The 24,939-nt window shown below is 39.5% G+C and overlaps 1 protein-coding gene across 1 annotated transcript in view; it reads right to left on the minus strand.

The window, feature by feature from the left end:
* Positions 1-22,857: 22,857 nt before the first annotated feature.
* LOC130875648 (vomeronasal type-2 receptor 116-like) overlaps positions 22,858-24,939 on the minus strand; it is a gene marked incomplete at its 3' end in the record, with an annotated part of 51,210 nt that continues 49,128 nt past the window's right edge. The window contains exon 6 of the mRNA XM_057771683.1: positions 22,858-23,738. Coding sequence (XP_057627666.1) covers positions 22,858-23,738 — 881 coding nt within the window. The remainder of the gene's footprint in view (positions 23,739-24,939) is intronic.

A 24,939-nucleotide genomic window follows, 5' to 3' on the forward strand; every position in this document is an offset into this window, starting at 1 on the left:
TCCATGGTCTCTTAGTTTCTGCAGTACATCTATTCAGGACCTTCTGGCTTTCATGGTTTCCTTAGAGAAGTCAGGTGTAAGTCTGATAGGTTTGCCTTTATAAGTAACTTGACCTTTTTCCTTTGCTGCTCTTAATATTCTTTCTTTATTCTGTATGTTTTGTGTTTTGATTATTATATGGCGAGGAGATTTTTTTTTTGATCCAGTCTATTTGTTGTTCTGTATCCTTCTTGGACCTTTAAAGGAATATCTTTCTTAAGGTTGATAAAGTTTTCTTCTATAATTTTATCAAATACATTTTCTGGACCATTGAGCTGTGCTTTTTCTCCTTCTGCTATTCTTATTATTCTTAGGTTTGGTCTTTTTATTGTGTCCCAGATTTCCTGAATGTTTTCTGATGAGAATTTGTTGGTTTTGCTGTTTTCTTTGATCAGTGTGTTTATTTTCTCTAAGGTATCTTCAGTGTTGAGATTCTTTCTTCTATCTCTTGTAATCTGTTGGTAGTACTTGTCTCTGTAGTTCCTGTTTGTTTACCCAGATTTTTTATCTCCATCCTTCCCTCGGTTTGTGTTTTCTTCATTACTTCCATTTCATTCTTCAAGTCTTCAACCGTTTTCCTTACCTGTTTGATTGCTTTTTCTTGTTTCTCTTGGTTTTTTTGGGTATCTTTGAGAGATTTATTCATTTCCTCTACCTTTTTGTTTGTAATTTCTAATTGATTATGGCAGTTTTTCACCTCCTGTTTAAGGTCCTCTATTATTTTCATATAATTCACTTTTGAGTTGAATTCTTCTAATTCTTCTGGAGTAGGGTGTACAATTCTTCTTATTTCGGGATTCCTGGATTCTGGTGATGTCATGTTGCCTTTCAGGTTATTGGAGGAATTCTTGCATTGGCGCCTGCCCATCTCTTCCTTTAAATGGAGCCAGGAGAGTCCTGGTGTCTTTGTCCAGTCTTTGCTGTGACTAACTCCCTGGGTGTATCTCCTCAGTGTAGGAGCAGGAACCGTTCCCTTCCAGATGGACTCCTCAGTACCAAAATATGGATGCCTGGTAGTCCAATGACCGTGGACAAAAGGGCCAATGTGGGGGGTAGGGCGGGGTCTAGTAGAACACAGGAGATCCTGCAGCACAAACTGAAGGTGCCTGTGATCTCTTTCGGGGGTCCCTTTCAGTACTCTGAGTGGGTAGCCTTAGTGTAGGAGCAGGAAGCTGTTCCTCAGCAAAGGACCTTGCAGACAAGGCAGGCTTGGGGGTGGGGCGGGGGCCATGTGTAGGAAAGACAACCCTGCAGCAGGATCTGGGAGGGGGGTTGTGCTCTCTTCCAGGACAGTGCGCCCCTGGATAGCACACACTCACCCGTCCAGGTGGAACTCCTCAGCACCTAAACAGGGAAGCCTGGTAGCCCAATGAGCCAGGGACAAAAGGAAGAACATGGCAGGCAGGGTGGGGTCCAGAAGAGCACAGCATATCATGCAGCCCAAGTTGAACGTGCCAGAGCTCCCTTGCAGGGGAACTTGAGGTCTGCCTGGTAGGCAGGCACTCACTGCTTTGGGTGTGTAGCCTTAGTGTAGGAGCGGGAAAATTGTTCTTGAGCAGAGGACCTAGCAGACAGCAGGGCAGGCTTGGGAAGGGGGAGCTGCAAGGCTGGGTCATGTGTAAGAAAAGGGGCCCTGCAGCAGGAGCTGGGGGAGGGGGGTTGTGCTCTCTTCCGGGACAGTCCACCCCTGGATAGTACACACTCACCTGTCCAGATGGAACTCCTCAGCACCTAAACAGGGACACCTGGTAGCCCAATGAGAGTAGGATTGCCATTTTTACTATGTTGATCCTACCTATCCAAGAGCATAGGAGATTTTTCCATTTTCTGTTATCTTCTTCAATTTCTTTCTTCAAAGACTTAAAGTTCTTATCAAATAGGTCTTTCACTTCTTTTCTTAGTATTATTCCAAGATATTTTATGTGATTTGTGGATATTGTAAAAGGTTATGTTTCTCTGATTTCCATCTCAGCTTCTTTATCATTTGTGAATAGGAGGACTACTGATTTTTTGAGTTGATCTTGTATCCTGCCACATCACTGAAGGTATTTATCACCTGTAAGATTTCTCTGAGGGAGTTTTTGGGTCACTTTACACACTATTATATCTTCTGCAAAAAACAAAATTTGACTTCTTCCTTTCCAATTTGAATCTCCTTTTGTTGTCTTATTGCTATCATGAAAACTTCAAGATCTATGTTGAAGAGATATGGAGAGAGTGGACAGCCTTGTCTTGTTTCTGATTTTAGTGGAATCACTTTGAGTTTCTCTCCTTTTAATATAATGTTGGTTGTCAGCTTACTGTATATTGCTTTTATTATATTTAGATATGTTCCTTGTATCACTGATTCCTTCAAGACCTTTATCATGAAGAGCTGTTTGATTTTGTCAAGTGCTTTTTTAGCATCTAATGAAATGATCATATGTTTTTTTCTTTAAGTTTATTTATATGATGGAGTACATTGATAGATTTTCATTTGTTAAACCATCTCTGCATCTCTGGGATGAAGCCAACTTGATCATGGTAGATGATTTTTTAAATTTATTTATTTATTTTATTTATTAAAAATTTTCACCTTCTCCCCTCTTCCCATTTCCTGCCCACTCCCCCACTCCCCCTTGCCCTCTCCCTCCTTCTCCAGTCCTAAGAGAAGTCAGGGTGCACTGCCCTATTCAAAGTCCAAGGCCCTCTCCCCTCCAACCAAGTCTAGGAAGGTGTGCATCTAACAAGACTAGGCTCCCACAAAGCCAGTCCATGCAGTAGAATCAAAACCCAGTGCCATTATCTTTGGCTTCTCAGTCAGCCCTCATAGTCAGCCACATTCAGAGAGTCTGGTTTGATCACATGCTCATTCAGTCCCAGTTCAGTGAGCTCCCATTAGATCAGTCCCACCATCTCCATGGGTGGACACACCCCTTGTGGTCCTGACTTCCTTGCTCATATTCTCCCTCTTTCTGCCCTTCATCTGGACCTTGGGAGCTCAGTCCAGTGCTCCAATGTGGGTCTCTGTCTCTATCTCCATCCATTGCCGGATGAAAGTTTTATGGTGATATGCAAGATATTCATCAGTGTGGCTATGGGATTAGGCCAGTTCACGGGTCCTGAACTGAACAGAGAATTCTCAACTGAAGAAGTTTAAATGACCAAAAGACCCATAAGGTCATGCTCAACCTCCTTAGCAATCAGGGAAATGCAAATCAAAACAACTTTGAGATACCATCTTATACCTGTCAGAATGGTAGATGATTTTTTGATATATTCTTGGATTCGGTTTGCCCATAGTTTATTGATTATTTTTGCATACACGTTCATGAGTGAGACTGGTCTGTAATTCTCTTTGTTGGGTGAGTCTTTGTATGGTTTTGGTATTACGTTAACTGTAGCCTCTTAAAAAGAATTTGACATTGTCTCTTCTGTTTTTATTATGTGATACACTTTGAGGAGTATAGGTATTAGCTCTTCTTGAAATTTCTGGTAGAATTCTGCACTAAAACTATTTGACTCTGGGCTTTCTTTGGTTTGGAGGGTTTTGATGACAGTTTTTATTCCCATGCAGTTTAGATGCATATTTAAATTGCTCACATGGTATTGATTTAATTTTGGTACACGGTATCTATCTTAAAAATTTGTCCATTTCTTTTACATTATCCAATTTTGTGGAGTACAGGTTTTATAGTATGACCTAATGATTCTCTCGATTTCATCAGTATCTATTGTTATGTCTCCCTTTTAATTTGTGATTTTGTTAATTTAGATGGTCTCTCTGACTTTTGATTAGTTTGGATAAGGGTTTGTCTTTCTTGTTGATTTTCTTGAAGAACCAGCTCTTTGTTTTATTGATTCTTTTTATTAATTTCATTGTTTTTATTTTGTTGATTTCAGCCCTCAATTTTATTATTTACTGTCTTCTCTTTCTCTTAGTTGAGTCTGCTTCTTTTTGTTCTAGAGCTTTCATGTTTGCTGTTAAGTCACTAATGTTTGCTTTCTCTCTTTTCTTTATGTGGGCACTTAGTGCTATGACCTTTCTTTGTGGCTCTGCTTTCATAGTGTTCCATAGGTTTGAATATGTTGTGCCTTCATTTTCATTTAATTCAAGGAAGTCTTTAATTTATTTCTTTTTTGACCCAGGGATGGTTTAGTAGTTCACTGTTCAATTTCCATGAGTTTGTTGGTTTTCTAAAGTAGTATTGTTGTTAACTTCTAACTTTAATCAATGGTGATCCGATAAGACATAGGGCGTTACTCAAATTTTTTGTACCTGTAGAGGTTTACTTTGTTACTGAGTATGTGGTCAAATTTAGAGACGGTTCCATGAGGTGCTGAGAAGAAGGTACATTCTTTTTTGTTTGAGTGGAATGTTCAACAGATGTCTGTTAAATCCATTTGATTTATGATATCTGTTAATTCTTTTATTTCTCTGTTAAGTTTCCTTCTGGTTGACCTGTCCATTGGTAAGAATGAAGTGTTGAAGTGTTTGATGTGTGATTTAAGTTTCAGTAATTCTTTTACCTATGAGTGTGCTCTTGTATTAGAGGCATAAATTTTCAGATTTGAGACTAAATTTTGATGAATTGTTCCTGTTATGAGTATAGAGTGTCCTTCATCTCTTCAGACTGTTTTTAGTTTGAAATCAATTTTGTTAGTTATTAAAATAGCCACACCCACTTGTTTCTTAGGTCCATTTGATCTGAAAACTCTTTCCCAACCTTTTACTCTGAGGTAGTGCCTGTTTTTGAGGTTGAGGTGTAGAGCATGGTTGGAGAGTAGGGAGAGCATATGCTGGGTGAAGGAATGTGGGGAGGAGAACATGAAGGAATAGGATGATGAGATGGGGGAAGGGCACAGAGGGAGAGCAAGAAAGGAAATATCTTGATTGATGGAGCCATTATGGGAATATCAAGAAATCTGGCACAAGGTAAATTCCCCAGAATTCACAAGGATAAGCACAGCTAAGACCCTAAGCAATAGTAGGCACAGTGTCTAAATTGGCCTTCCCCTGTAATCAGTTTGATGACTACCTTAATTTACATTATAGAAAATTCATGTAGTACTTAATAGAAGCAGATGCAGAAATCCACAGGTAAGCACTTGGCTGCGCTCCCAAAGTCCTGTCAAAGAGAGGGAAGAGGAATAACATGAGCAAAGTGGAAACACCATTATACAACACCACTGAGGCCCCTGCTGCTGGGGCTGCAGTCTCTGCTGTGATCTGCTGGACCTGCTCTGCCTGCGCCCTACTTCCCTTAGTCCCTGGCTCACTGGGGCATCCAGGAGTTCCTGTGTAGGTGCCGAGAAGTTTCATCGGGACGGGTGAGTGTGTGCTATCCTGGGGCGGACTGTCCCGGTAGAGAGCACAAACACCCCTCCCCCAGCTCCTGCTGCAGGGCTTGCTCTCCTACACACCCGCCCCCACCCCCACCCCCAAACCTGCCTTGTCTGCAAGGTCCTTAGCTGTGGAACAGTTTCCTGCCATTTCACTAAGGCTACCAACCCAGAGCAGTGAGTCCCTGACTAGAGGGCAGGCCTCAAGGTCCCCGCCAGGGAAAGCGGGCCCCTGCTGCTGGGGCTGCAGTCTCTGCTGTGATCTGCTGGACCTGCTCTGCCTGCGCCCTACTTCCATTAGTCCCTGGCTCATTGGGGCATCCAGGAGTTCCTGTGTAGGTGCCGAGAAGTTTCATCGGGACGGGTGAGTGTGTGCTATCCTGGGGCGGACTGTCCCGGTAGAGAGCACAAACACCCCTCCCCCAGCTCCTGCTGCAGGGCTTGCTCTCCTACACACCCGCCCCCACCCCCACCCCCAAACCTGCCTTGTCTGCAAGGTCCTTAGCTGTGGAACAGTTTCCTGCCATTTCACTAAGGCTACCAACCCAGAGCAGTGAGTCCCTGACTAGAGGGCAGGCCTCAAGGTCCCCGCCAGGGAAAGCGGGCCCCTGCTGCTGGGGCTGCAGTCTCTGCTGTGATCTGCTGGACCTGCTCTGCCTGCGCCCTACTTCCATTAGTCCCTGGCTCATTGGGGCATCCAGGAGTTCCTGTGTAGGTGCCAAGAAGTTTCATCGGGACGGGAGTTCACCTGGAAGGGAACGGTTCCTGCCCCTACACTGAGGAGATACACCTAGAGAGTTAGTCACAGCAAAGACTGATCCAAGACATCAGGCCTCTCCTGGCTCCATTTGAAGGAAAAGATGGGCAGGCGCCAATGCAAGAATTCCCCCGCCGGGCGGTGGTGGCGCACGCCTTTAATCCCAGCACTTGGGAGGCAGAGGCAGGCGGATCTCCGTGAGTTCGAGACCAGCCTGGTCTACAAGAGCTAGTTCCAGGACAGGCTCCAAAACCACAGAGAAACCCTGTCTCGAAAAACCAAAAAAAAAAAAAAAAAAAAACAAAAAAAAAAAAAAAAAAAAAGAATTCCCCCAACAACTTGAAAGGCAACGTAACATCACCAGGATCCAGGAATCCCGAAATGAGAAGTCTAAACCCTAATACAGAAGAATTAAGAGAATTCGACTCAAAAGTGAATTTTATGAAAATAATAGAGGACCTTAAACAGGAGGTGAAAAACTGCCACAACCAATTAGAGATTACAAACAAAAAGGTAGAGGAAATGAATAAATATCTCAAAGATACCCAAGAAAACCAAGAGAAACAAGAAAAAGTAATCAAACAGGTAAGGGAAACGGTTCAAGACTTGAAGAACGAAGTGGAAGTAATAAAGAAAACACAAACCGAGGGAAGGATGGAGATGGAAAATTTGAATAAACGAACAGGAACTACAGAGACAAGTACCACCAACAGATTACAAGAGATAGAAGAAAGAATCTCAGACACTGAAGATACCATAGAGAAAATAAACACTCTCATCAAAGAAAACAGCATAACCAACAAATTCTCATCACAAACCATTCAGGAAATATGGGACACAATAAAAAGACCAAACCTAAGAATAATAAGGATAGAAGAAGGAGAAGAAGTGCATCTCAATGGTCCAGAAAATATATTTAATAAAATTATAGAAGAAAACTTTCCCAACCTTAAGAAAGATATTCCTTTGAAGGTCCAAGAAGCATACAGAACACCAAATCGACTGGATCAAAAAAAAAATCTCCTCGTCATATAATAATCAAAACACAAAACATACAGAATAAAGAAAGAATATTAAGAGCTGCAAAGGAAAAAGGTCAAGTTACCTATAAAGGTAAACCTATCAGACTTACACCTGATTTCTCTATGGAAACCATGAAAGCCAGAAGGTCCTGGATAGATATACTGCAGAAACTACGAGACCATGGATGCAAGCCCAGACTACTATACCCAGCCAAGCTTCCGTTCACTATAAATGGAGAAAACAAAGTTTTCCAGGATAAAAACAAATTTAAACATTACGTAGCCACAAATCCAGCCCTTCAGAAAGTAATTGAAGGAAAATCACAAGCCAAGGAGTCCAACAATGCCCACAATAACTCAGACATCTAAAGACCCTTCACCAGCACAACTTGAAGAAGGGAAACACACAAACTCTACTACCAAAGGAAAGAAAGAAAGAAAGAAAGAAAGAAAGAAAGGAAAAATGATCGGAGTTAACAACCACTGGTCATTAATATCACTTAATATCAATGGACTCAACTCACCTATAAAGAGGCACAGGCTAAGAGATTGGATACGAAAACAGGATCCAACATTCTGCTGCTTACAAGAAACACACCTCAACCACAAAGACAGACATCTACTCAGAGTAAAGGGCTGGGAAAAGGTTTATCAAGCAAACGGACCTAAGAAACAAGCAGGTGTGGCCATACTAATTTCTAAGAAAGTTGACTTCAAACTAAAATCAATCAAAAGAGATGGAGATGGACATTTTTTACTCATAACAGGAACAATTCACCAGGATGAAATCTCAATCCTGAATATATATGCCCCTAATATAAAAGCACCCACTTATGTAAAAGAAACGTTACTAAAACTCAAGGCAGTCATCAAACCACACACACTAATAGTAGGAGATTTCAACACTCCTCTCTCACCAATGGACAGGTCAATCAAACAGAAACCTAACAGAGAAATAAGAGGATTAAGGGAGGTAATGAATCAAATGGACTTAACAGGCATCTATAGAACATTCCACCCAAATAGGAAAGAATATACCTTCTTCTCTGCAGCTCATGGAACCTTCTCGAAAATAGACCACATACTCGGTAACAAAGCAAACTTACACAGTTACAAAAAAATATCAGTAACCACCTGTGTCTTATCAGATCACCATGGATTAAAGTTAGAATTCAACAACAATGCTATCCCCAGAAAGCCTATGAACTCATGGAAACTGGACAGTCAACTACTGAACCTCACCTGGATCAAGAAAGAAATAAAGAAAGAAATTAAAGTCTTTCTTGAATTCAATGAAAACGAAGACTCAACATACTCAAACCTATGGGACACTATGAAAGCAGTGCTAAGAGGAAAGTTCATAGCATTAAGTGCCCACTTAAAGAAAACGGAGAAAGCACACATTGGAGACTTAATAGCCCACCTGAAAGCTTTAGAAAAAAAAGAAGCAGACTCACCTAGGAGAAGTAGAAGACTGGAAATAATCAAATTGAGGGCTGAAATCAACAAAATAGAAACACAGAAAACAATCCAAAGAATCAATGAAACAAAAAGCTGGTTCATGGAGAAAATCAATAAGATTGATAAACCCCTATCCAAACTAATCAAACGGCGGAGAGAGAATACGCAAATTAACAAAATCAGAAACGAAAAGGGAGACATAACCACAGACTCAGAGGAAATTCAGAGAATCATTAGATCTTACTACAAAAATCTGTATGCCACAAAATTGGAAAATGTTATAGAAATGGACACTTTTTTAGATAAGTACCATATACCAAAGTTAAACCAGGACCAGGTGAACAATCTAAATAGACCTGTTAGTCGCGAAGAATTAGAAGTTGTTATAAAAAACCTCCCCACCAAAAAAAGCCCAGGTCCAGATGGCTTCAATGCAGAATTCTACCAGAACTTCCAAGAAGACCTAATACCTATACTCCTTAATGTATTTCACAATATTGAAACAGAGAAGTCATTGCCAAATTCCTTTTATGAAGCTGAAGTTACTCTGATACCAAAACCACACAAAGACACAACCAAGAAAGAGAACTACAGGCCAATCTCACTCATGAACATCGACGCAAAAATACTCAATAAAATACTGGCAAACCGAATCCAAGAACACATCAGAAAAATTATCCATTATGATCAAGTAGGCTTCATCCCAGAGATGCAGGGCTGGTTCAACATACGAAAATCTATCAATGTAATCCATCATATAAATAAACTGAAAGAAAAAAACCATATGATCATTTCATTAGATGCTGAAAAAGCATTTGACAAAATTCAACATCCCTTTATGATAAAGGTCTTAGAGAGATTAGGAATACAAGGGTCGTTCCTAACTATAATAAAAGCTATTTATAGCAAGCCGTCAGCTAACATCAAATTAAATGGAGAGAAACTCAAAGCTATTCCACTAAAATCAGGAACACGACAAGGTTGTCCACTCTCTCCATACCTCTTTAATATAGTGCTTGAAATTCTAGCAATAGCAATAAGACAACATAAGGGGATCAAAGGGATTCAAATCGGAAAGGAAGAAGTTAAACTTTCATTATTTGCAGACGATATGATAGTGTACATAAGCGACCCCAAAAACTCCAGCAAAGAACTCCTTCAGCTGATACACACCTTTAGTAGCGTTGCAGGATACAAGATCAATTCCAAAAAATCAGTTGCCCTCCTATACACAAAGGATAAGGAAGCAGAGATGGAAATCAGAGAAGCATCACCCTTCACGATAGCCACAAATAGCATAAAATATCTTGGGGTAACCCTAACCAAGGAAGTAAAGGATCTATTTGACAAGAACTTTAAGTCAATGAAGAAAGAAATTGAGGAGGATACCAGAAAATGGAAGGATCTCCCTTGCTCTTGGATAGGGAGGATCAACATAGTAAAAATGGCAATTCTACCAAGGGCAATTTATAGATTCAATGCAATCCCCATCAAAATCCCATCAAAATTCTTCACAGATCTTGAGAGGACAATAATCAACTTTATATGGAGAAACAAAAAACCCAGGATAGCCAAAACAATCTTATATAATAAAGGATCGTCTGGAGGCATTACCATCCCTGACCTCAAACTCTATTACAGAGCCTCAGTATTGAAAACAGTTTGGTATTGGCATAAAAACAGAGAAGTCGACCAATGGAACCGAGTAGAAGACCATGATTTTAACCCACAAACTTATGAACACCTAATTTTTGATAAAGGAGCTAAAAGTATTCAATGGAAAAAAGAGCATCTTCAACAAATGGTGCTGGCAGAACTGGTTGTCAACGTGTAGAAGAATGAAAATAGATCCATATCTATCACCATGCACAAAACTCAAGTCCAAATGGATTAAAGACCTCAATATTAGTCTGAACACACTGAACCTGATAGAAGAAAAAGTTGGAAGTACTCTACAACATATGGGTACAGGAGATCACTTCCTACGTTTATCCCCAGCAGCACAGACATTAAGGGCAACATTGAATAAATGGGACCTCCTGAAACTGAGTAGCTTCTGTAAAGCAAAGGACACTGTCACTAAGACCAAAAGGCAACCCACTGACTGGGAGAAGATCTTCACCAACCCTGCAACAGACAAAGGTCTGATCACCAAAATATATAAAGAACTCAAGAAACTAAACTTTAAAATGCTAATGAACCCAATAAAAAAATGGGGCACTAATCTGAACAGAGAATTCTCAACAGAAGAAATTCAAATGGCCAAAAGACACCTAAGGTCATGCTCAACCTCCTTAGCGATAAGGGAAATGCAAATTAAAACAACTTTGAGATACCATCTTACACCTGTCAGAATGGCTAAAATCAAGAACACCAATGATAGCCTTTGCTGGAGAGGTTGTGGAGAAAGAGGCACACTCATTCATTGCTGGTGGGAATGCAAACTTGTGCAACCACTTTGGAAATCAGTGTGGCGATTTCTCAGGAAATTTGGGATCAACCTACCCCAAGATCCAGTAATACCACTATTGGGAATATACCCAAGAGATGCCACATCAAATGACAAAAGTATCTGTTCAACTATGTTCATAGCAGCATTGTTTGTAATAGCCAAAACCTGGAAACAACCTAGATGCCCTTCAATGGAGGAATGGATGAAGAAAGTGTGGAATATATACATATTAGAGTACTACTCAGCAGTAAAAAACAATGACTTCTCGAATTTTGCGTGCAAATGGATGGAAATAGAAAACACTATCCTGAGTGAGGTATCCCAGACTCAAAAAGAGGAACATGGGATGTACTCACTCATAATCGGTTTCTAGCCATAAAATAAAAGACATTAAGCATATAATGTGTGATCCTATAGAAGCTAAATAAGAAAGTGAACCCAAAGAAAATCATATAGTCATCCGCATGGAGAGGGGGAAGCAGACAAGATTCCAGGGCAAAAACTGGGAATTTGCGGGTGAGGTGGCATGGGGCAAAGGGGAAATGGGATGAGAAATATGAGAAGGGGAGGATGGGAGGAGCTCGGAGGATTGGGATGGTTGGGATATAGGAAGGATGGATACGGGAGCAGCGAAGTATATATCCTATCTAAGGGAGCCATCTTAGGGTTGGCAAGAGACTTGACTCTTGAGGGGTTCGCAGGTGTCCAGGAATATGTCCCCAGCTGGTACCTTGGGCAACTAAGGAGAGGGAACCTGAAATGACCCTATCCTATACTGATGAATATCTTGCATATCACCTTAGAACCTTCATCTGGCGATGGATCGAGGTAGAGACAGAGTCTCAATTTGGAGCAACGGTCTGAGCTCTTAAGGTCCAAATGAGGAGCAGAAGGAGGGAGAACATGAGCAAAAAATCAGGACCACGAGGGATGCACCCACCCACTGTGACAGTGGAACTGATTTATTGGGAGCCCACCAAGGCCAGCTGGTCTGGGACTGAATAAGCATGGGTTGATTCCGGACTCTCTGAGCATGGAGGTCAATGAAGACTGATGAGAAGCCAAGGACAATGGCACTAGGTTTCGATCCTAATACATGAACTGGCTTTGTGGGAGCTTAGCCTGTTTGGACGCTCACCTTTCTGGACGTAGATAGAAGGACCTTGGTCTTCCCGCAGGGCAGGGAATTTGGACTGCTCTTCAGTTTCGAGAGGGAGGGGGAATGGAGTGGGGGGAGGAGAAGAGGAGTGGGGATAGGGGGAGGGAAGTGGGGGGAGGGCAATATTTGGGAGGAGGGGAGGGAAATGGGAAATGGGGAGCAGGTGGAAATTTTAATTAAAAAAGAATAAAAATAAATAAATAAGTAAAAAAAAAAAAAAAAAAAAAAAAAAAAAAAAAAAAAAAAAAACACCACTGAAACAGCTGAACTGAACTAGCATGTTGTGGGTAGGCTTCTTGTTAGTTCTGGGCTGCTCAGCCCCAAAATAACCACACAGAAACTGTATTAATTAAATCACTGCTAGGTCTATTAGGTCTAGTTTCTTATTGGCTAGCTCTTACATCTCAGTTTAACCCATTTAATTCATCTGTGTATCATCATGTGGCTGTGGCTTATTAGCAATTTTCATTCCAGTGTTTGTCTCTGGCAGGGCTACATGGTGTCTCCCAACTCCTCCTTCTTTCTTTCAGCATTCAGTTTAGTTTTCCCTGCCTACCTCTATTCTGCCCTGCCAGGCCCAAGAAATATTCTTTATTAAACAATTGTATTCACAGCATACAGAGGGGAATCCCACGTCACCTCCCCTTTTCTGTCTAAATTAAAAGGAAAGTTTTAATTTTAACATAGTAAAATTACATATAACAAAACAGTTATCAAGCAAGAATTACAGTTACAATATTTATATCTTCTTTATTTTTATCATAAGAAAAACTATAAATATCACTATTTAATCTTCAACTCCATCAACGATTCCAGAAGTTTATAATATTACATTAGTTAACAGAACGTGTATCGTAAGCAGCTTCCAAAACTCTAGAATTTTGTCTGGGCAGTCACCAAAAGTTTTTCTCTACGGTTGGGGCATCCATCTTCAGCCACTTCAGTCCATAGTGTCTAGCGGACTTTTCCATGAAGCAGGAAATTTCAAAGACAGTTCTGCTTATATTGGCAGTTTGTCATTGACTTTCTTTTGTGTTCTGCAGAATGCCTGTGTACTGCAGACTCTTTTATGAAGCAGGAACCTGAAGGATCTTCTCACCTTTAGGCAAGTTCAGCAGTTATTTTCCTGTAGGTCCTGCATGTCCAGTTCATACAACATAACATCAAGCAGGCCAGGCAAGAGCAGTTTCTTGCCCAGATGGTTGGTAAACACCATAAGGAATGTCTTTGATACCCATCATCCTCTTGAAGTAATTGGTGCTGCCAGGGATAGATGTGTCTCTGGTGTGCCAACATGGGGCACTAAATCCGTGTAAGACCTGAGAGGGCTTTAAAGAGATTCTAGATTCTAAAAAAAAAATGTTTAGCCACATTTTCTTCCAAATGAGCTTTGCTTGAGGTGGCTTGCTGTTTGTAACTCCTTTAAGAGAGGTCTTGCTGATTCAGAAGTAGCAGTCACATGGTTTCAAAATGGCAGCTTCCCAGCCATGGTACATGCTGCTATTATGAACTCTGACTCTTTCAGGAAACCAAGTATTTGGATGAGATTCTTGAGCAGTGTACTGTGGCTTGCTAGATGGCAATGTGAACTGGTTATGTGCCTGCAACTGGGGCACTGTGCACAGCTCAGAGGTGAAAGTTGCTCTACCATGTTGGACTGTGCAGAACAAGCATAAAGTACCGTAAATGGCCTAGTAATGGTGTAGCTTAAGTTTCAAGATGCACTAAGCATATTAAGAAGTAGTCCTGGACAGTAAAGAGCATGGGAGATCTTTCCATTTTCTGGTGTCCTCTTCAATTTTTTTCTTCAATGCCTTAAAGTTCTTGTCCAATATATCTTTCACTTCCTTGGTTAGTGTTATCCCTAGATACTTTATTCTATTTGTGGCTATCACAGAAGGTGAAGTTTCTCTGATTTCCTTCTCTGCTTCTGTGTATAGGAGGGCTACTGATTTTGTTCAGTTGATCTTGTATCCAACCACATCATTGAAGGTATTTATCAGCAGTAGGAGTTCTTTGGCAGTGTTTTTGGGGTCACTGATGTACAGTATCATATCATCTGCAAATAATGAAGGGTTGATGTCTTCCTTTCCAATTCAAATCCCCTTGATTTCATTATGTTGTCTTATTTCTATTGCTAGAACTTCAGTCACTAAGTTGAATAGATATGGTGAGAGTGGACAGCCTTGTATTGCTCCTGATTTTAGTAGAATGGCTTTAAGTTTCTCTTCATTTAATTTGATAGTAGCTGCTGGCTTGTGGTATATTGCTTTTATTATACTTAGGTATGATCCTTGTATCCCTAACCTCTCCAAGACCTTTATCATAAAGGGGTGTTGAATTTTGTCAAATGCTTTTTCAGCATCTAATGAAATGATCATATTCTTTTTCTTTGAGTTAATTTATATGATGGATTACATTGATAGATTTTCATATGTTGAACCAGCCCTGCAAATCTGGGATGAAGCCTACTTGATCATAATGGATTATTTTTTGATGTGTTCTTGGATTCAGTTAGCCAGTATCTTATAGAGAATTTTTGCATCAATGTTCATGAGTGAGATTGGTCTGTAATTCTCTATCTTGGTTGAGTCTTTGTATGGTTTTGGTATCAGGATAACTGTAGCTTCATAAAAAGAGTTTGGCAATAACTCTTCTATTTCTATTATGTAAAACAAATTAAGGAGTATAAGTTCAGCTCTTCTTGCATGTTCTGGTAAAATTCTGCATTAAAACCATCTTGTCCTGGGCTTTTTTGTTGTTGTTGTTGGGAGGTTTTTTATGACAGCCTTTATTTCCTCACAACTTATAGGTCTATTTAAATTGTTCACCTGGTCTTGATTTAATTTTGGTATATGGTACTTGTCTAAAAACAAGTCCATTTCTTTTATATTTTCCAACTTTGTGGCATATAGTCTTTTGTAGTAAGACCTAATGATTCTCCGTATTTGCTCAGTGTTTGTTGTTATGTTCCCCTTTTTATTTCTGATCTTGATAATTTGTGTGTTCTCTCTCTGCGTTTTGATTAGTTAGGATAGGGGTTTGTCAATCTTGTTGATTTTCTCAAAGAAGCAGCTCTTTGTTTCATTGACTCTTTGGATTGTTCTCTGTCTTTCTATTTTGTTGATTTCAGAGCCCAGTTTGATTATTTCCAGTCTTCTCTTCCTCCTGGGTGAATATGTTTCTTTTTATTTTCTAGAGCTTTCAGCTGTTCTGTTAAGTCTCTAATGTGAGCTTTCTACAGTTTTTAATGTGGCTACTTAGAGCTATGAACTTTCCTCTTAGCACTGCTTTCATAGTGTCCCATAGGTTTGGGTATGTTGTGTCTTTATTTTCGTTGAATTCAAGGAAGACTTTAATTTCTTTATTTCTTCCCTGACCCAGGGGTGGTTCAGTACTTGACTGTTTAACTTCCATGAGTTTTTAGGTTTCTGGGGGTAGAATTATTATTAAATTCTAACTTTATTCCATGGTGATCCGATAAGACACACATGGTTACTAAATTTTTTTTTATCTTTGAAAGTTTGCTTTGTTACCAAGTATGTGGTCAATTTTTGAGAAGGTTCCATGAGATGCTGAGAAGAAGGTATATTCTTTCCTATTTGGGTGGAATCTTCTATATATGTCTGTTAAGTCCATTTGATTCATTACCTCCATTAGTTCTTATTTCTTTGTTAGGTTTCTGTCTGTTTGACCTGTCCATTGGTGAGAAAGGAGTGTTGAAGTCTCCTACTATTAATGTGTAGGCTTTGATGTTTGTGTTGAGTTCGAGTAATGTTTCTTTTACATATGTGTGTGCTTTTATATTAGGGGCATAGATATTCAGGACTGAGACTTCTTCCTGATGAATCTTTCTTGTTATGAGTCTAAAGTGTCCATCTCCATCTCTACCGATTGATTTTCATTTGAAGCCAATTTTATTCGATATTAGTATAGTCACACTAGCTTGTTTCTTAGGTCCCTTTGATTGAAAAAAACTTTTCCCAAACATTTACTCTGAGTAAATGTCTGTCTTTGTGTTGAGGTGTGTTACTTGTAAACAGCAGAATATTGGATCCTGTTTTCACACCCATTTTCTTAACCTGTGCTTATTTATAAATGAATTGAGTCCATTGATATTAAGTAATATTAATGACCACTGGTTGTTAACTCTGATTATTTTTGTTGTTGTTGTTGGTAGAGTTCGAGTGTTTCCCTTCATTGAGTTGTGCTGGTGGAATGTTGTTAGACGTTTGAGTTATTGTGGGTGTTGTTGGGTTCCTTGGGTTGCGATTTTCTTTATATTACTTTCCTTCTATTACTCTCTGTAAGGCTGAACTTGTAGCTACATACTGTTTAAATTTGTTTTTATTCTAGAATATCTTGTTTTCTCCATTGATGGTGAAAAAAAGCTTGGCTGGATATAGTAGTCTCGGCTTGCATCCATGATCTCTTAGTTTCTGCAGCACATCTATCCAAGACCTTCTGGCTTTCATTTCCATAGAGAAGTCAGGATATATTACGGATAAGTTTACCTTTATAAGTTACTTGACCTTTTTCCTTTGCAGTTCTTAATATTCTTTCTTTATTCTGTATGTTTTGTGTTTTGGTTATTATATGGTGAGGTGATTTTTTTTTGATCCAGTCTATTTGGTGTTCTGTATGCTTCTTGTACCTTCATAGGAATAACCTTCTTTAGCTTGGAAAAGTTTTCTTCTATAATTTTGTTGAATATGTTTTCTGGGCCTTTGAGCTGTAATTTTTCTCCTTCTTCTACCTCTATTATACTTAGGTTTGATCTTTTTTTTGTTTTTTTTTTTTAATTAAAAATTTCTGCCTCCTCCCGGCCTCCCTTTTCCCTCCTCCTCCCCCCACGTCCCACTCCCCTCCCTCTTCCTCTCCAGTCCAAAGATCACAGTCAGTGTTCCCTGCTCTGTGGGCAGTCCAAGGTCCTCCCCCCCACCGGCCATCCAGGTCTAGGAAGGTGAGCATCCAAACCGGCTAGGCTCCCACAAAGCCAGTACATGCAGTAGGGTCAAAACTCAGTGCCATTGTCCTTGGCTTCTCAGCAGCCCTCATTGTCCACCATATTCAGGTTTTATCCCATGCTTATTCAGTTCCAGTCCAGCTGGCCTTGGTGAGCTCCCAATAGATCATCCCCACTGTCTCAGTGGGTAGGTGCCCCCCTTGCGGTCTTGACTTCCTTGCCCATGTTCTCCCTCCTTCTGTTCCTCATTTGGACCTTGGGAGCTCAGTCCATTGCTCCAATGTGGGTCTCTGTCTCTATCTCCATCCATCACCAGATGAAGTTTCTATGGTGATATGTAAGATATTCATTAGTATGGTTATAGGATCGGGCCATATTAGGCCCTCTCTACTCAGCTGCCCAAGGACCTAGTTGGGTGCATCTCTCTGGACCCATGGGAACCCCTATAGAGTCAAGGCTCTTGCCAACCCTAAAATGGCTCCCGTAAGAAATATACTTCGTGCTCCCATATCCATCCTTCCATTATCTCTCTACCAAAGAACTCCTACAGCTGATAAACACCTTTAGTGATGTATCAGGATACAAGATCAACTCCAAAAAATCAGTTGCCCTCCTATACACTAAGGATAAAGATGCAGAGAGGGAATTCAGAGAAGCATCACCTTTCACGATAGCCACAAATAGCATAAAATATCTTGGGGTAACTCTGAACAAGGAAGTGAAAGACTTATTTGACAAGAACTTTAAGACTTTGAAGAAAGAAATTGAAGAGGATACCAGAAAATGGAAGGATCTCCCTTGCTCTTGGATTGGGAGAATCAACATAGTAAAAATGGCAATTCTCCCAAATATAATCTATAGATTCAATGCAATCCCCATCAAAATCCCATCAAAATTCTTCACAGACCTTGAGAGGACAATAATCAACTTTATATGGAAAAACAAAAAACCCAGGATAGCTAAAACAATCTTATACAATGAAGGAACGTCTGGAGGCATTACCATCCCTGACTTCAAACTCTATTACAGAGCTTCAGTATTGAAAACAGCTTGGTATGGACATAAAAACAGAGAAGTTGATCAATGGAATCTAGTAGAAGACCCGGATTTTAACCCACAAATCTATGAACACCTGATTTTTGATAAAGGAGCTAAAAGTATACAACGGAAGAAAGAGAGCATCTTCAAGAAATGATGCTGGCAGAACTGGTTGTCAACCTGTTGAAGAATGAAAATAGATCCATATCTATCACCATGTACAAAACTCAAGTCCAAATGGATTAAAGACCTCAATATCAGTCTGAACACACTGAACCTGATAGAAGAGAAAGTGGGAATTAGTATACAACACATGAGCACAGGAAACCACTTCCTATGTATAACCCTAGCAGCACAGATAATAAGGGCAACATTGAATAAATGGGACCTCCTGAAACTGAGAAGCTTCTGTAAAGCAAAGGACACTGCCAATAAGACAAAAAGGTAACCCACTGACTGGGAGAAGATCTTCACCAACCCCACAACAACTAAAGGACTAATTTCCAAAATATATAAAGAACTCAAGAAATTAGACTTTAAAATGCTAATTAACCCAATTAAAAAATGAAGCACTGAACTGAACAGAGAATTCTCAAAAGAAGAAGTTCAAACCATCAAAAGACACTTAGGCCATGCTCAGCCTCCTTAGTGTTCAGGGAAATGAAAATCAAAACAACTTTGAAATACCATCTTACATCTGTCAGAATGTCTAAAATCAAAAACACCAATGATAGCCTTTGCTGGAGAGGATGTGGAGTAAGAGGAACACTCATCCATTGCTGGTGGGAATGCAAATTTGTGCAACCACTTTGGAAAACTGTGTGGTGGTTTCTCAGAAAATTTGGGATCAACCTACCACAGGATCCAGCAATAAATCTCTTGGGAATATACCCAAGAGATGCCCTATCATACTACAAAAGCATTTGTTCAACTATGTTCATAGCAGCATTATTTGTAACAGCCAGAACCTGGAAACAACCTAGATGCCCTTCAATGGAAGAATGGATAAAGAAAGTGTGGAATATGTACACATTAGAGTACTACTCAGTGGTAAAAAACAATTACATCTTGAATTTTGCGTGCAAATGTATGGAAATGGAAAACACTATACTGAATGAGGTAACCCAGACCCAAAAAGATGAATATGGTATGTACTCACTCATAGGTGGATTCTAGTCATAAATAAAGGACATTGAGCTTATAATTCGATCCCAGAGAAGCTAAATAAAAATGTGAACCCAAAGAAAAACATATAGTTATCCTCCTTGGTATTGGAAGGAGTCAAGATTGCCAGGCAAAAATTGGAAACGTGGGGCTGGGGGTGGGGTGGGGGTAAGGGAATATGGGGATATGCCTATACTGTGCTTCCTTATCCCAGAGCTGTTCCTGAGGAGAATGATCCTTGTCTTGTGTGTGTGTGTGTATATATATATATATATATATATATATATATATATATATATATTATATATAGAATATCATTATTATAAAAGAGGTTGTGCCAAGCCTATATCCCGTCTATGCCTCAGCGGTGGTTAATACCGGGCTGTCTGCCATTGACCTCCAGGAAGCCTAGTCCCATAGGACACGTAGCTCCCATCCATCATAATGACATATGTCATGTCACACAGATGACACTGGAGTTGGTTTGGCAGGGATAAAAAAGTGAGAAGGGGAGGATGGAGAGAGCTTGGGGGAATGGGATGGTTGGGATGGGAACAGGGAAGTATATATTCTAATTAAGGGAGTCATTTTAGTGTTTGCAAGAGACTTGGCTCTAGAGATGTTCCCAGGTGTCCTTGGAGATGTCCCCAGCTAGATCCTTGTGCAACTGAGGAGAGGGAGCCTGAAATGACCCTATCCTATAGCCATACTGATGAATATCTTGCATATCACCATAGAACCTTCATCTGGCAATGGATGGAGATAGAGACAGAGACCCACATTGGAGCACTGGACTTAGCTACCAAGGTCCAAATGAGGAGCAGAAGGAGGGAGAACATGAGCAAGGAAGTCAGGACCGTGAGGGGTGTGCCCACCCACTGAGATGGTGGGGCTAATGAAATGGGAGCTCACTAAGGCCAGCTGGACTGGGACTGATGGAGCATGTGATCAAACTGGACTCTCTGAACGTGGTGGACAAGGAGGGCTGACTGAGAAGCCAAGGACAATGGCACTGGGTTTTGATCCTACTGCATGTACTGGCTTTGTGGGAGCCTAGTCTGTTTTGATGCTTATCTTCCTAGACCTCGATGGAGGGGAACGGACCTTGGACTTCCCACAGGACAGGGAACCCTGACTGTTCTTTGGACTGGAGAGGCAAGGGGAGAGGGGAAGGGAAATGGGAGGAGGTGGAAATTTTTTATTAAAATAAATAAATAAATGAATAATTTAAAAAAGATTAAGAATTAGACATTAAGAATTTAGAGCTAATGGTTCAAGCAGTAATTTAATTAGTACAATTTCTGTGTTGTTATTTTGGGGCTAAGCTAGCCAGGTGGCCAATACAAACAAGTGGGCCATCCTCCTATAATCATGCTGATACTTTGTGTGGTTCATAGCTGGGTAAGACTCTCGGTCTCTTTGTTTCTTTGGAAACTTATATAGCAATGAATATAAAAATAGAGACTCTTGGTTTAATTAATATTAATAGCAGAATGAACAATTTATTATACTTTACCTTTCCTGCACTTTTATTTTTGCATTTTTGCTATTTATTTTCTTTCCTTTTTATTGAAAATACATTCTTCGCTCATACATATACCCAGGCCATAGGTTCCCATCTCTACTCCTTGCAGCTCACCCATGTCTATATTCTCCCTGTGATCTACTCTCCTTCTATTTTCTCTTCAGAAAAAGATCAGGCCTGTAAGAGTCAACCAATCCAATAGCACAAAACCTGAGACAAGGCAAAAGTGTTGATATGTGCTCATATGGTTTGGAGTTAGAAACTTCAGAAGATAAAGAATGCATAAAGTTTGTATTTCTAGATCTAGGTTACTATATTAAATATTTTTTTTAAATTCTCTCAGATTATATGAAAATTTCTGTTTTTAAACAACTGAGTATCCTTTATTTCTTTCTTCGAAGTTGTAATATAATTCCATCATTTTATACCTTACCTTTCTTCCATATAAACTTTCACAAACAACTTTTCTGGGTTTTTCAAATCTATAGCCTCTTTCTTCATTAATACTTATTACATGCATATATGTATGTATATACTCTAATATATAACTTTCTCAGTCTTTGTAATGTTATTTGTGTATATTTTTTCATGGTTTACATTTGGTGTTGGGTAATCGACAGATGTGGTCTTTCATGGGAAAAACTATGTCTCCCACTCACAGCATTTACTTGTCCCATGTAGATTTTTGTATAAGGTCAAGGACTTATGGTTTCTTCTTGGACCATTTTTTCATGACTATTATCATTTACCTGTTCAGTTCATTTTTCATCAGTCATATTGGTAAGACTTATGGGTGTAGCTGCTGGCATTATTAGGAGACACAGTTTGAGAGAAATCTCTGATCCTCTGCCCTTTACAATCTTAGGACTCTATGTTCTGCATGTTCTCTGAGCCTTAGATGTGGGACTTGTTTTTTAGTTGTGTCAGATGTGACTGGGATTCAATATTCTGCTATTTTTTTTCATTATGTTTATCTCTTTTGCTCATGATTCTTTTAAATCTATGTATAATAGTTATGCATATTTCCTTCTTTGAATTGATCAACCCTATTCTTATTTAGAGTACCATCTTTTACTGTTTCACCAGTAAGATCACTTGTACCCTTGTATTCTACTCTCCATTGCATCCTCACCCTCTTTCCTGATTTCTATATTTAGTCTTGGTGAGAATACTAACATGTAAAAATTAGAGCTAGATGCCTCAAAGTGGAGAGAACATGTGGCTTTTTTTTTATTGGTCTGGGTTACCTAACTCAGCATAATTTTTTATTTCCATCCATTCATGAGCACAATACTTTCATTATCCATTTGCAGTTGAAAGACACCTGGTGCTTTCATTTTCTATCTGTTTGGAAAGAACAGCAATGTGAATGTCTGGGCAAGAATCTCTGGAGTGAGGTGTTAATTCCTTTGCGCATATGTCAAGGAATGGTATAGTTGGCTTCTGTGGCAGACATATTTTCAGATTTTAGAGCATTCTACATACAAATTTATGATTGGCTTGATCTTTTTACAAGCACCCTTTTCCAGAGTACCATACTTTGTGTAACCTATATAAGGTTCTCAACAATCACACAAAGCCCCTTAAACTCTAAAAAAAAAAATAAATAAATAAAAGAACAAGAAAAACATAGTCCCTGTATTATTTATCTTGGAGGCTATCTTGTAACTGAAATTTGAGTATATCTATTGGCCATGAATTTATAAGTTATGTGAATAACTAAATAAAGTGTATTTCCAGCAGTAGCTTATATTCCAGAATAGATTGTCTTATGTGAGACACATTGAGACTATTTTATTTTTGTTAAAGTATAAACTTAAGAAAAACTTTCTGAAAAGTAGTTAAATAATTACAAATTTTTTTACTTTTCTATAATAAATGGGTTTATGATAGACTTAGTTAAGTAATAAAAATAATCATTTTTATTTCTATAGTGTGTTTTGTTTTTTAAAACATTTCAAATGTTTCTTATCAGGCCTTTGGAGTATTATGAAGCACTTTGGGAAAAAGATGCATCCAAGCAGTCCGGCAGCGGATGCTAAAATGGAAAAGACCTCCACAGCCACCATGACTTTGTTCTTGGTGCTGTGGTAGACAGGGAGGAAGGTGACCCAGACACTGCAGAACACCAGCATGCTGAATGTCAGGAACTTGGCTTCATTGAATCTATCAGGTAGGTTCCTTGCCAGGAAAGCCACAGTGAAGCTTCCTAAGGCCAGGGTCCCTAAATATGCCAGCACACAGTAGAAAGCAGTGACTGAGCCCTTGTTGCACAAAATGATGATGTGATCATGTTCAGAGTGTGCATCTTCTTCAATATAGGGAGGAGAAGTTCCCAGCCAGAGTCCAAGGAGAATAAGCTGGATCAAGATACATATGGGGATGACAGAGTTATAGAAACCTGAGACAAAGAGCCTTCTCATTGTTCTTCCTGGTGTCATGATTCTAAAGGCCAGAATTACCGTTATAGTTTTAGCCAAAACAGTGGAAAGAGCCAGAGTGAACACCAGAGCAAATGTAATTTGTTGCAATATGCAGGAGGCTGTGTTTGGCTGACCAATGAAGAGAAATGGGCACAGGAAGCAGAGGAGGAGGGAGATGAGCAGGATGAAGCTGAGAGTCCGATTATTGGCCTTCACGATGGGTGAGTCTTGGTGTTTGAGAAAGATTCCCAAAACTACAACTGTGCTGACAGTCAAACACAGAGCTGTGCAGGCTAGAGCTGTTCCCAGAGAATCATCAAAGGACAGGAATGTCACTGACTTTTGTAGGCAGTTGTTTCTCTCAGGGTTTGGAAACTCTTGAACTGGGCAAGAGATACACTCCTTCTGATCTATGGGAGGAAAATAATCAACATTTCAATTTCTAAAGTTATTACTCATTCCATATTTAAGTTACGGAGAGCACCTTCCACTGATATTCTGTATAGCCTGTCACAGTCTGCTTTACTACAGTTTCAAGAAGGACACTAATGGACTAACTCTGTAGAAATCCCCTTTTACTGTCTGTCTTGAATCCCTCATGATAATCCTCATGCAGACAAGTTTGTTACTGTTTGTCTTGGGCAATGAAATAATGATCTACTTATTCAGATAAAGTAAAATTGACATATAATCATATAAGAAAGTCTAAAATTGTGCCACACTAGATTGATCAGACTACAGATGCTCAGTTGCATGCCAAAAAAAATGATCTTCTGCTACAACAAAATTCAACTTAATCACCAGAGGGCAAATTCTTTTTTGGACAGAGACTCCTAGCCTAGACCAGAGGTCATGCCAGGTGCCAGAAATATAGGCCTCAAAGACTATGAAACCAAATGAAAACAGAAACCAGAAACAAAACACTATTCAAACAAAGAGAAATTCAAAATTCAAGGACGAGAATTAATTATCCCACAGTTAGATGCCTAAATGACAGTATTCAAATACAATCAACAACAGCCAGAAAAATATGATGCTACAAGAATTTATCTATCCCCATGGCAGAAAAACCTGAATATTCCAACATAGTCAAAGCAAAAGAAAATTACCTTAAAACAACTTTATTGGAGATGATAGAGGTTCTTAAAGAGGAAATGAAAAACTCCTTTGAAGAAGCTGAAGAAAAGTTCACCAAAGAATTAGAGGACATTGACAAATCTTTTGAAAAATGTCAAGAATAACAAGAAAAAGCAAGAAAGAAAACATTCATGGCATGAAAATTGAAACTGAAGCAATAAAGAACACAAACTGAGGGAATTCAGGAACTAGCCAATCCAAGGGAGCAAATATAAACTACAGACACAAGCAGTACCAACAGAATACAAAAGGTGCCTGGGGTTGAAGATGCAATAGTAGAAATAATTCCATTGGGCAAAGAAAATGTTAAATCTAATAAAAACTCCTAACAATAAACATACAGGTAATCTGTAACATCATGAAAAGACAAAACCTAAAAATAATCAGGAAAAGAGAAGAACCTCAGCATAAAAATCCTGAAAATACACTTAACTAAATAATAGAAGAAAATTTCCTAACTTGCAAAACATGACC

This window comes from Chionomys nivalis, chromosome 6, assembly GCF_950005125.1.
Source record: "Chionomys nivalis chromosome 6, mChiNiv1.1, whole genome shotgun sequence".
NCBI classification, from domain to species: domain Eukaryota; kingdom Metazoa; phylum Chordata; class Mammalia; order Rodentia; family Cricetidae; genus Chionomys; species Chionomys nivalis.